General features: G+C 33.7%; 1 protein-coding gene across 1 annotated transcript in view; it reads left to right on the top strand.

Moving 5' to 3' along the window:
• LOC113502478 (general odorant-binding protein 70) overlaps nt 1–13,280 on the top strand; it is a 32,267-nt gene extending 18,987 nt beyond the window's left edge. Inside the window, exons 3-6 of the mRNA XM_026884062.1 lie at nt 7,519–7,619; nt 8,042–8,077; nt 10,755–10,905; nt 12,118–13,280. Of these exons, the coding sequence (XP_026739863.1) occupies nt 7,519–7,619; nt 8,042–8,077; nt 10,755–10,905; nt 12,118–12,206 (377 nt within the window). The 3' untranslated portion in view covers nt 12,207–13,280. The remainder of the gene's footprint in view (nt 1–7,518; nt 7,620–8,041; nt 8,078–10,754; nt 10,906–12,117) is intronic.
• The last annotated feature ends 747 nt before the right edge of the window (nt 13,281–14,027 follow it).

Genomic DNA, 14,027 nt, shown 5'->3' with positions numbered 1-14,027 from the left:
AATATACAGATGTAGTACAGAAGTTTATGAACACTCAATGAGGATATATGTATACTGTTTTTGAGTAAGAAACAAATCATCGTCAACGTAACCTTTTCCCAACTGTGATGGGGTCGGCTTAAAGTCTAATCGGGGATTTTACAAGAAGCGACTGCTCATTTGACTTCATCTAACCCACTGGGCAACATGATACCCCTAGTAAGACTGGTTGACAAACTTTCTCGATTCTAACTACCCGTATCGACTGTCAAAGATGTGTAAATTACAACAGGGGCCCAGAACTTAACGTGCCTTCTAGAACTCGGAGGAGCTCGTTATGATATAGATGATCACCCACCCGCCGTCCAACCGTATCAAGATTCACTTAACCTGAGATCGACTAATTTGCGCAGTTGTAGCTTAGCCACTCATTTCCTCAAACATCCATACGAAGTAATTAAAATTGTTTGATTGTTGGTACATTTGACAAATATACCAACAATCAAACCATTTTAATTGTGGTGTTTTACATTATATTATTTACAGTACTGGCAATTTAATTTCGAAAAATTCCAGTTCATATTTGACCTAAGCGATTCAGTAAATCAAATCATATAATACTGAGAAAACTAGTATTATTGCAATTTTTTTCTCGATAGTTTATCAGCTCCAAGTAGCTAGAATCTTAATCACGGCTTTAAAGAATTTAAAGACTATCAACTAAAAACCAAATTGCCATCCACACTAATACCCAAGTACAATAGAAAAATGAAACGAAAATCTTCATCACGAAAACCAATTCCTAAAATAAAAATTCACTTCTGACATTTACCTGTCGGTTACAAACACTTCAATACTTTTATGGAAGGTTGAAACTCGTAACTGTACTCCTCATCAGATCATTTTCTGACTCACGACGATATTTAACAAAATTGACCATGCTTCACAAATAATTACTAGTCTTATGACACATTGTCTGCAGTGTTTTAACAGCTGTTTTGTGTAACAAGGATATTGAACATGAGATGTCTTATTTAAAAATATTAATTAGTGTTAAACTTGACGGATATTTACTTAACGAAATATTCAAGGCTGAAGACTAACTATAGCAATTTTGTTCAAATTCTATCCCTACTAATATTATGGAGAGGTTAAGTTGGTGAGTTTCTGATGTGAGGATGGGGGACGTCTCAGGATCCACTGAATCGATTTTGGAAAATTTATTCCTAGAACGCATTTCCGGTAGAGTCATAAGATATACGGAACGGCTAGTTGTCAAGTCAAAAATCGAAGACGTTTTATTTTATAGAAATAGGTCCTTGCCCAGCAGTTGGACAGTTAAACGGTAGTATACTACTTTGATTAATTGGCGACAATGTTAAGTATTTATTGTGGTAATAAATGTTTTTAAGTATTTTGTAATTGAAGATTTCTGTTTGAGATCGCTATTTACGATAAGACTTTATATTACTAGTTCTTTTATGACGGGTTTCCACTTCTTTTGACGATTGACTGTTAGACTCGATGCTTTCAGTGCAGAATTTGTATAGTTATTTTAAAACAATTTTAAAATATTAAGCAATTATGAGCAGTCGGTTGCCGATCACAGCATTATGATATATGTACTTTTCTCATTTATCCTGTTTTCTAAGAAAATTTACCAATAGTTATAACCTATGTCCAATTCATAAAACACACACGGCGAATAAACGAAATGTCGCAAGATACCACATGAACTCGTTCGATATGTACAGTGGAGGTCAAGCACTCGTGGGCAACCAAAAATGGATCGAGTCCGGCAACCAGTGGCCTCTTACGGAACAAAATATTTTCGCATTATTTCACGTTATTAGCTGGCAATTAGCTTGTGTAATACGCCCTTAATAATGTTAACTAAGTGCCAAAAACCTTATGTATGGCAAAGGCATGCTGTTACTGCATGTAACACAGTTTTATTAACTTTTTGTTCTGATTCATATGTTGTGTGGATATATGTTTTGTTAAGCATTTGTGTAATCTACAAATGCTTGTCCTGAGTCTGAGTGAGTACCTATGTATATGAAATCCCCCTCGACGCAATGATTAAACTCCGTAATGCGGGAGTCATAAAAAATAACAGAGACACTTTTAAATACAATTTAAAATTACCAATACAATAAGTAATTAATATTTTAAATAAAGACATCCAATTCTTAGTTCTGAAAAATACAATGATACCATATTTAGTTAAAACAAAAACAAATTAATTAGCATTCAGAATATACTCATTCACTATTTGCTTTATGTTTCATTAACCAAGCAATTTTCTTTTCATTCAATTCCTTTCAGAAGATTGCTATTTTAAACAGTATCCTTGCAAAATGAATAATTATTTAAGTTCCTGTAATTAAGTAATAACTTATATATTTTTTTACAAATATTTTAATGACCTTGTAAACGTTAACTCTTTTTATTATAGTAGCCAGTGCATTTATGAATCATCACGATTTATTTTAATTTACAAACAGTTGACCTTTCCACTAGCCTATGTTTCAATAAATGTTTACCTACTTACTGCACGTCTAGATGGATGGTCAGATTTTACGTTATTCTCACGATTTTTCAATCGTTGCATTGAAATTAAGTAATCCGTAGAAACAATCAAGCGTAACAAAATGAATACCACGTTCCAATAATTATTTTGGTTAAAATATAAAAAGAAAATTTAAATACACAGTACTAACAAGTGTATATCCTTGAATAGAAACGAAAGTTGAAATTAATTACACATATGATTTTGCTATTACGAAATAATTGAACTCAAATTTATATTCCTACCAATCCGCATTTAGATTTAAATAAACATTATTAATAAGGCTAAAGATTATCAGATAATGAGGTAAAATGATACTCCAACTACGAAAACACAAAATCATGCAATTTCCTATTAATTAGTCAATAAATTTTCTCTATTTACTAACCTATAAACAACATTCTAATCCGTTGGAATGTGTGAGCAACCGTTGACCCATATAGCAGCGTACAGTTGGTTGCGTAACATTGCATAAGTCGCAGGTTGCCGCCGCGGGGACATGCGATGTGCACTCGACTGTACCTGCGGATTTGCGAAACTGTTGCTGCTTGTACCTGAAACTGTCTATTTGTTGGATTACGTTGCCAATATTGTTGGTTGTTGATGTTTTATAATAATATGCTATTGTGTAATAGGCTTGGTTACCCGTGTATCAATTTGAGTAACGTTTCCAATGTCTTTGTCCATTAAATTAATTTCAGACATACAAGCAGATAAACAATTCTTTTTTTCCCATTTGGGTTTTTTGAACTTTAAAATCTATAATGTATAATTTGTAACAAACGTCAGTTACAATTTTCACAATTAACTTTTCAAATCATCTAAAGAGTGTAGGACTAGAATATTGTACCACATTGACCCAGTACATGATTGTCCTCTCAAATCGACTGGCACTGCAACAATTTAACGACTTGCAACTCAATGTGCACTACCTACATAAGTATAATGTGACCTTTGGCCACTGAACACATGTGATGCATATTAAGCTGCTTCTATTTTAAAATCTCTTGATACTGCATCAAAGGGCTCTACTACCGCTTGGTAAGTTAGCTGATTTTGGCTGTCTTTACAAGTACAAAAGTGTTTTTGTGACTACCCGCTTTGGGTTGAGCGGAAAGGAGTGGCAGACTTTATTGATTAAAACAATGTCCACAATGTTCCTTCTTTTGCCCTTTGCTAAACCCACCCATATTTCTTATTTTGCCATTGTGTACCGATGTCGCGGATACTCCTTCAGACAATCCCGCTGGAGCTCCTACAGACTTACTTTAGAAAGTGAATTCGGGCCCCAGTTTCAAATTCTTCCCATTCCTTGACTCATGATTTGTTGTTTACGAATATATTATGCATAGTTTGTCCAAGCCTAACAGTTTTAGCTAGTAATTTATTCGTGCCGATTGCTTAAAATTTATCGAGACTAGACTTAAAGTTAAAATATGGAAATTAAACATTGCGTAGTACCTACTTGTCTAGTTAATCATATTAGCTTCACTTTTTGATACGAAATTGCCTTGCTCCATATTGGAATGTGAAACCAATCAGACTGCATTCGCAACAAGTGTAAAATTTACATTGGAATATTCTAAAATTGTAACATTTTCCGTTTGGTGACGTTTTTTATTCCTTAATATTAAGCAACGATTCAAGTCATGAATATTATCAACGTTTCATGTAGAATATCGCGATCTTCTACTTCAAACGTTTTAGATGGGTTATAATCCTCCCAATTAATTCCGATGCTGCCTTTTTCGTATATTTTGAAGAAGAAACTCGGTTACCCGCTCATTCGCATTTTGCCATTGTGTAAACGATATAGCTCACAACTCGGTGTCCTTCTTCCGAGGTGGCTTGAAAGCATGGCTCCAGCACATATTTCCAGACAGATATATCACAAGTTTCTAGTTACAGAGGCGTAAAGGAAACTTGTGGTAATCATATTTCCTTCGATTTATGCAAAAGGATGTTGTAACATACTTAATTGGTTAATAACTCCGACTGATAGATTGGTTTATCATAATTATTTTTAACTAGCTAATTGCTATTTTATCAGTAGTGATGCTAACTTTCGAGGTGATATATTAAATCAGCTGTGAAACTTTTTGTTTTTGATGTAAAGAAGAAATTAATAAATTGATGCCTTACTAAATGATGTAGAATAATTTGAAGTGTTTTTCTTACTTTTAAACAGCCTGTACCAGAGATTTCGCTATCATTACTAGTAGTAATGTTAATGTGTTTGCAAGATAAAATATCACATTCTCATGAACTTTTGAACAGATTTGCACTCTGAACTAACAAATCACACGACTGAACAGATCTAGAGTTAAATGTCATCAATTAACTCTTCGTTATTGCCAAGCATGAGTATTTCAAAGAAGTCTCTGCGGGTTTACTATGTGCTGTAAAAGCACGAGTCGACTTAATGCGCCATGTATTGTGCTGTCTCGCTTTCTCTTTCCTTTATTAACTTACATAATAATAATCTTTATTTACATAAAAGTATATTACATTATTAATTGGAGTCCCTGACTCTTACGTTAGGTTGTAACCTGTGTTGCAGGAATAATGTATGTAAATAGCGATAAGTCACGTGACCTTGATCTGTCTCCACACTATCGTATTTCTATTGATGTTTACGATTTTAGAAATGATACTTGGCAAGAGGAGAAACCACATAGCCACGGGGTCTACCACGATATCTTTAAGAAAGACAGTCACAGTTGTGTGAAAGTGATGCCGCTCTACATATTGTAATACGCCGTCTCTATCCTGCAACTGCTACAATCTTAATTACTTCAGGTGGCTACAGTATGCTTCCAAGTTTCTTATCTAATACCTTAGTTATCTATATATCTATATACTAATATATAAAGCTGAAGAGTTTGTTTGTTTGTTTGAACGCGCTAATCTCTAAAGGAACTACTGGACCAAATTGAAACATTATTTTTGTGTTGAATAGACCATTCATCGAGGAAGGCTTTAGGCTATAAACTATCACGCTGCGACTAATAGGAGCGAAGATAGGTACAATGTAAAATGGGAAAAAAAACAGGGCAGGTATAAATCATAACTTATATCTTCTACCCACGGGAACGAAGTCGCGGGCAGCAGCCATGATAAAACTACAGAACTAAAATGCTAATCACGCAATCTATGTAGATACCTATTCCTATCTATAGACTGTGGCCCCCATACCGCTCCCTTACGAGATTTTAATTAGGTATTCATGTTTCCAGTTAACGATTGCAACAGCGTCTGATAGATTACCAGCCAATTACTTTACGCACTTTGCTTTATGCGGAACATGTATCTTTGCACAAAGAATATGAACTAATCACAATTTTTAGTTTTGTTTTGTAAAAGTTCTTAATGCGAATTTGTAATGAAGGATTGCTGCTCATTATCTGGAATGACCTTAATATGACCCCAATACACTTTGTATGAGTATATTTTTGCATAATGACTGTAATTCGACTCTGACTGCACGGATAGCCGAGTGGTTGAGGTCACCACACCAAACCTACTGAGCGCGACGTATCGCGGGTTCGATCCCCGCGTAAGACAAGCATTTCATCATTGTCATTTCTTATCTGGACTGGGTGTCTTTATGCATGTGGCTTAAATGTGTGTGAAACCCCCCGTAACACAAGGGTTAAATTCCTGAATTGTTCAGTAAACGAGAGTCGTTTAAAAAATAGTATTATTTCTCATACCTACCAAAAAAACCTCTTGTTTGCAATTTTAATGGATTGCTATCACTATCGCAAATTGAAGCCTATTTAATTTAAATAATTGGTATCCAGAAACATCTCGTAACTCGATATTGAAAGTGAGTGTTGTCTCCGACTGGATCGTGACCGGCCTGGCCTACTTAGTCAAAAGTACCTAAGCACATAACACATTGGACATTTTGCGAAATCTTTGCCTAACCGAAAGCCTACCATCGACGACTTGCAGTTAAAAGAGGGAGATAGCGCAATACACTTTGTATAGCGGTGTCACCCTTCCACAACTTCAATAATCTTTCTTCAAGTGCTTGCTAGAAGTAGGCTTTTTGTACTAGAATTATTTTTAATTGCATAGTATTCCGATTTGCTTCGAATGTTTCAAGTAAATATATATTTACCCAAGAAGTAATACTAGTATAAAAAAACATGCAAAAGTATAAATGCAATTTAATTCCAAACTGAGCGAAGAATGATTTCTTCGAAAAGGAACACCTTTAATTAGTTTTATGATCCTCGAACCGAATAAACCAATTTTATTAATTGAACAACGCTCAAAAGCGTCTCTTATAAAACTCTTAAATTCAATTAAAAATCGCACATAAAATACCCATTAAAAAGCAGCAATCCGTCGACGTCAGCTGCCTCAAACGTTACAATTAGTGCAATTAATTTAAATAAACAAATAATACGAACCGTTTTATTCTTCAAAGCGATTATTTATTATGGAAAATTATTGTATGCCACTTACTGCTACTATCAGCAATATACATTATTGAGTTTCTGGTCTTATTAATCTTAGTAGCCATGGTTACCTACTAATTTGAATTGAATTACTGCAAATACTGACTACGTACAGCAAGATTAGACTAATAAAATAACATTTATCTTTAGTTTATTAGTTTTTAATATTGTTAATGTGCTTTTTATGTTAGTTTCACTCTACAATTCATTTAAGATTAAGTGTTTTCGTGTTATTCATTAAGTACTTTGTGGAAATCTGGTCAGCACGACAGTATTGGATTTCTTGTTTTATTGTTACAATAATGTCGTAAAATTATCAATAATTTAAGTTAAAGCCTTACTATAATACTATCTGTCCTTAATGTGAGTCAGTGTCGCAATTCTGTGTCGCAATATCATTAACGAAATCCTATATATTTAGGTGTTACTTCTTTATTCTTGAGTACGTAAATAGTCAATCTTTGTTTTCTAATGAATCTTTATTTTATTACGTTTCAGAGGCGCTAGATGTGATTAAAGAGGAGCACACGATGCCTGCACAGAGGCGGCGAGACAAGAGAGAGGTGCCCTTCACACACGACGAGAAGAGAATCGCTGGGGTAAGTTATACATTACTCTAAAATAATCAAAACATGTAAATTTAAAGAGAAAATCAGTTTTTTAAGTTTAGTATTAATTTGAAAATAATAGTGTAAATTCTTGTCAGATTCTATATCTCAATATCAACTTCAAGGACATCATTTTTTTTAACATAGAACGAGTGTGTTCATTAAATTTAAAGTAGGTAAATAGTGTTAAAAATATCGCCTACAATAATATAAATAAAAGCTTATAGAAATCAAGTTGTTATCTAAGAAACGATTTAACGTAAAGTTTGCATAGTTTTAGACGCATATTAAATATCTCACTACCTCAATTCCGCTTCCCATTACCAAGATTACAAACAAAACACACGCTTTCTTACACATTGCCCTTAATCTGTTAATTTCATCAACTACAAGTACATTTTTCTATCTTCCAGTGTCTGCTGCAGTGTGTGTACCGGAAAGTGAAAGCTGTAAGTGTTAACCCACTGAGTTCTATTCCCATCTGTCTTATCTTAGTAGTTGCTTCTTCAACGATTCAACGGATAAGCTGTAGGGTTGACAAGGTTTAGATAGTTACGGTTTAACGAATTTTAATATTTATGATTCTAATTACTTAAATTGATTCGTAAATATTATAGAATTTATTTTGTGTATGTTTTTATCGTCGATCTAAACTTTATTTATTGGTATGAATCAATTATATCAATCAATTATATTTTTTTGATTTCATGAATATTTAAGGGGGTTTTAAATATTCATGAAAAAATTCACTTACACAAGATTCACAATTTATAGAAATATGTAAATGCTACTGAAAAAGGAATTACGAAACTATTTATAAACCAGTCCAATTGCATTCTGATATTAATCATGTTTTTTTTTTAATAAAACCCTAAAAAAGCAGATAGATCTAAATTTCACCTATAACTTTATCAAAACGTTGTCGTAAGAATCCAATCAAATGTCTTTTGATATATACCGAAGCCTACCAATCAATATTAATACGTGATGTCATGATACCCAAGTGAATCTATATCTATACTTCTATACTAATATATAAAGCTAATAATAAGAGTTTGTTTGTTTGTTTGAACGCGTTAATCTCAGGAACTATTGGTCCAAATTGAAAAATTCTTTTTGTGTTGAATAGACCATTCATCGAGGAAGGCTTTAGGCTATAAACCATCAGATAGGTAGAATGGAAAATATGAAAAGACAGGGAAGGTATTAATCATAACTTATATCTTCTACCCACGGGGACGAAGTCGCGGGCAACAGCTAGTTATAAAATAAATCAAAATGTTCTCAACCCTACAATCACCAACAGTGTCTTTACTAGTGCGACGACTCAACTCTATAGCATCGGACTCGTAATAAAGCACTTCTGTACGCAACAATGTATGGAGAGAATATCTTGATTGTTTTTTGTTTGTGTCGTGTATGTGTACCATATTGTCTGGGCCGTGGGTACTGGGTTTGGAGAGCATGTGTCTTAGATCGCTTCACGTGTGACATTAGCATTTGGCACGGTTATTTTGAATAAGATCATGTGTAAGAGAACTTAAATTATGTAAAAAAGAGCAAAATTGTAAGTAATTTTGTAAAGTACAAGTATATTTGGAAGCACACCACTTTATGCAAAACCAATAATTATAATTACAAATGTAGGTAACCAAGACTTTTTTCACATACCAAGTAAATTACTTTGTTGAAAATGATTGGTAAATTAGCTTTTAAATTGCTTGCATTTACGCTAAAGTGAACTTTTGCCAACCAGTAATTTACGTAACACACAGAGTAAACTCTACTTACATGTTCATTTTAAACTCATCTGAGAAATAAATTCATTTTAAACGCTGTAACATTAACGAGAATACACTAAAAGGATCAAAAGCCTCCGCTTAAAGTTAGGTGGCTATTCTCATTACCGCCGAGGTCAGCCCTATGCTTGAACGAAAAATAAAATAATTTAAAATCCGAGTTTTAATGCTTTATAGTTCTGTCACGAACTGATTGCTCCAATTTGTTAACTATAAAACATGAGGGGTAAAGCCGTAAATCTGAAAAAGAAAAATTCGTTGCTTATTTATTATACTTGAAATCCTTTTGAACAAGTATATTACGGCCATAAAAGCCCTTCGGTACACGCAGTAATTTGTATTTTATTTGTGTTATATTCAAAAAGCGGTATTCAATTTAATAGTCGGACCCCATCAGTATGTGCTTGTAGTGGCCGTTTTTCTATATAAATTTCTTTTGTATGAAATATTTTATTGCAAGTATAACACTAGTTAGGAGCGCGGTACAATAAAATTACAAAACGACTCGCTATGAATTGAACTCAATAAATGGTATTTTTATCCTGGCGGTCATCATCGTAATTTTATTACTTAAGTGGACTAGGTTTTCGAGGGGATTTTTCGATTTCGATTCCATAAGATAATAATGGGATGCGTTATTATGAGAAATAAATTTGTTCGTCCTACGTGCGGGATTTGCGTTTGTGACAGGATTACTGAAGCGATTGTCGGCATTCCGAATGACATTCTGCTATAAGCTTTAAGCCTGACTTGCCTTTCTATGTTCTGGTCTGTGTAATTGTAACTCACGAATAAAATGAACTGATTTCGATAGAGATTTAACTGTCAAGCGTGAAGGCGAGTTACTTTAAGATGGTAATTAGATGTGTTTAGTGAACTCAGTTAAACTATAATACTTAGCGATTGAAAATGGGGATGAACACTCAAATGTTTTCGTTAAGAGTATTTTTATTTAAAAAACCCGTTACCTAGCTTGATAAGGATAAACATTAACATATTATGCAACCACCAGTATTACGATATGAGCATTAACTCTAACTTTATTACGTGTGCGGCAGTATCATAAAACTGTCCATAGTTATTACCAGTTAGGTACCATAAATTGATAATTGTGAGCTAACACCTTTCCAATTGATTAATTGACTTATCATAGTCAAAAAGACAATGTATTAGCAGGAATTCGCTTATAAAAACAAGCACACTATTATTGTTATGAGTCATGAGTCCTAATAAAGATCTAAGAGCATAAAGCCTACTACATGCGCAACGGCATATCTACTCCAAGGGGCTACAACTATTTTAAATAAATAAATGATTTGTTTTCCAGGTGGACGGCTTCGGGTTCCCCACGCTGGAGGGTCTGGTGGGGCTGTACTCTGACGGCGTCAACGAGCGCGGGTACTTCATGGCCGTGCTCGAGGCCTCCCGCGAGTGCCTTATGAAGAACCACGACAAGTTCTCTAGGAGTGTGCCTATGGGTGAGGAACTTATAATAAATAAATGCGGACAACATCACATACATTGTTCTGAACCCAAAGTAAGTTGCTAATGCACTTGTGTTATGGAATTCAGATACAACGAAGGTACCACAAACACCCAAACCTGAGACAATGTAGAAATATTTTTTTTTACATTGACCCGACCGGGGATCGAACCCGTTACCTCAGAGCTAGCGACACCTTGAAACCGGTCCGTACGCCACTCGACCACGGAGGTCGTATATACATAGACTCATCATCATTATCGTCCAAGCCTTTGCCAACTATGTTGGCAAGACATAGTCTTAATAACAAAAACCCCAAAGTATTGTTTCGCTTCTTTCACAACACGTATTTCTACTTTTTCTCCTGACACTTCACGTTTTAATTGTATTTCTCCAATGATTCATTACACTCGTTATTTTTAATACAAAATCAAAAATGTCCATTGACCTGGACTTACTTAACGCAACTAAATTCCTCGTATCAATTAAAAGCAAGAATATGGAGTCTTGTCGGTTGTATTCCTTAATTGCCGTAACCCGCAACCACCCAGCACCAACATTGTTATTCGTTTTTAATTAAAGTAACTTAATAAACAATGATAGGATTCGGTAAACTTTCCCCTGGTTATAAAGTAAATTCATACATACACGCATTTGAAAATAAATTATTTTGGGTGTACTAAGGTGGTCTAACCAACCCAGTATGTGTGACGTGAGTTCGCATCACTCTGATTAGGTAGAAGTAACGTTAATTCCTCCTTTAAAAGACTGATTTTGTAAGTCCAATTTTGGTTTTTGGAAATAATTGTCAGAATTTTCCAAAACAAGTTGTTCATACGGGTGCTATTTACTTAATTATGTTGCTTTCAAAATGGGGTGGCTTTGCCCAGGTGTGACACATAAATTGTTAAATAACAATAATAAATGTTCAGATGTAAAAGGTGTAGACGTTGCCAAAATCGTAGAATATAAAGGCTCTTCACTTCAATTTTATTATAACCACCTCATTGACCTGCATTCTAAGCAAATGTATATATTCTATTCTATACTTATCTGTTTTTAATAAATCATTATTCATATTGAAATAAAACTACTTTTACGGATTTTATCGCGGTTTAATTAAAACAAAATACCTATTTATTTCAATGTCTAACATTCGCGTAAACCTAGGAAACCACCATTATTAATATTAATGTTATCTTTTCAGATAACGGTCGCAACTGTGACGTGTCATTCGACATATTCGAGTGCATCTCAGACCGCATCGGCGAGTACTGCGGGAACGCCGGACTTTAACGATGCACAGACAATAAGACTACACTTAAACGATACTCAAATTTAAGACACTCTTACATCCTAAATACTTGATTGGATAATGAATCGAGTCTTAAGCCGTGTCGAGTTATTGTTTAAATCTTTGACATGCTATAGGCTAAATCCCAATAAAGCAATTATAGTTATAATCTATGGGTTCACAAATGATAGAACCATACTTTGAGATACAGACTGGATTTTCATAGCAAGGTTTATAAAAATAAATTATATAAAGGAAGACTATTCGTCGCAACATCAAAAAGGAGACAGTCATGTCTCAAGAGTGTCTTACGGATGTCTTAAGGGTGTCTCAAGGGTGCCTTAAGAGTGTCTCAAGGGTGCCTTAAGAGTGTCTTAAGGGTGTCTTAAATTTGATTTTCGTTTAGGTAACGGTCATTTGCTTTAACGTTATCCTTGAGTAACCGACGATGTTTGTAACACGATAGTAAATGTTAAACATTTGTATAGATTATATATTTGTTTAAATTGTAATGAAAATTAAACCGAACTTGGCTTGAGAAGCTGAAAATCGTCTTTAACGTCAAAAATTATGTCTTTGTCTTTTTATTCCAAATGTATTTTTTATTTTTAGCTTTCATTGTGAATTTGTGAATAATTTGACAAATTTAAAAATACTCATATTTTCTTAACTTGGCTTCCCTTTTACTAAATTACTTTTCAATTTTAATGTTAAACTTAAAATTTAATTAGTTACCAATACGAGACAAACCATTAGTTATAAGATGTACATAGATTGTAATTAACTATTCTTACTAAAATGTGATGCTCAATAATTTTAGTTGTAAGGTAGCTCCATAGATTTTTATTCTCAAAAACACTTTTATGTTACCCTCTCCATAACATGAGAACATTTTTATATTGAAAATTACAACTTTTCTTATTGCCATCTTTTAATGTAATCCAAAATTAAAAAGATTTAAGGAAATCTAGGTTTTCTTCATATGGACTATTTTTATACCTTAAATTAGCTGATCCTTAACGAACTGATAGACTTAACATAGCATAAGTTTTATGTAATAAAGGTGTATATAACTATATGTTGTTTTATTATTTAATTCAAATATTCATGATGTTTCAAACAAATTGTCTGTCCCATGTTTGAAGATCCTTCATACCAAACTGATGAACCAAAAATGAACACCATAAATACAATTTATTAAGAGCTTAACTCGTTGATGTAAAAGATACAACACGTGTGAATAAAACCAATCACTGACAACATGCCTGGGGTTCAAGGTTAGGTCTAAACCTTTATTTAGATCAGGTAAGTTAAATTGTACTTTCAATTCTTGGTCTGTCTACTTGACCTATCAGAAAAAACTAAAACTTATCTTTATCTATAGAAAAACTGTGGTTCAACCAAGGAATGAAATTCCAAGCATCAACAGAAGTCGATATCGACTACGCTTTAAAGACATATCGACTCAGTATTTGAACCATAGTCCTCGCTCCTGCATACCGTCCACACCAACCAAACAACGTCTTCTCGTAGTTTTATTACTGAACACATCAAATGCTAATTAAAATTGTGTTTCTTTTTAAGCAAAATGTGGTGAAGAATTTTTGTACACATAGTTCTTGTTTAAATCCGAAGACAGAAACCCTGAATTAAATCTTTTTTACCAAACATTTATACCAAAAATATTATTATACTCATTTTTATACACATTATTAATAATTGCATGGTAGAAATATTGATCTTATCCCTTGATCTTATCACGGGAAAAGCTATTTTTTCAACCCACGCCGAGGGCAGTGCGTATGTCGAACTCTCACCGACTA

Source organism: Trichoplusia ni, chromosome 17, assembly GCF_003590095.1.
Source record: "Trichoplusia ni isolate ovarian cell line Hi5 chromosome 17, tn1, whole genome shotgun sequence".
Lineage (NCBI taxonomy): Eukaryota > Metazoa > Arthropoda > Insecta > Lepidoptera > Noctuidae > Trichoplusia > Trichoplusia ni.
This window is presented reverse-complemented; position numbering and strand designations above follow the sequence as displayed.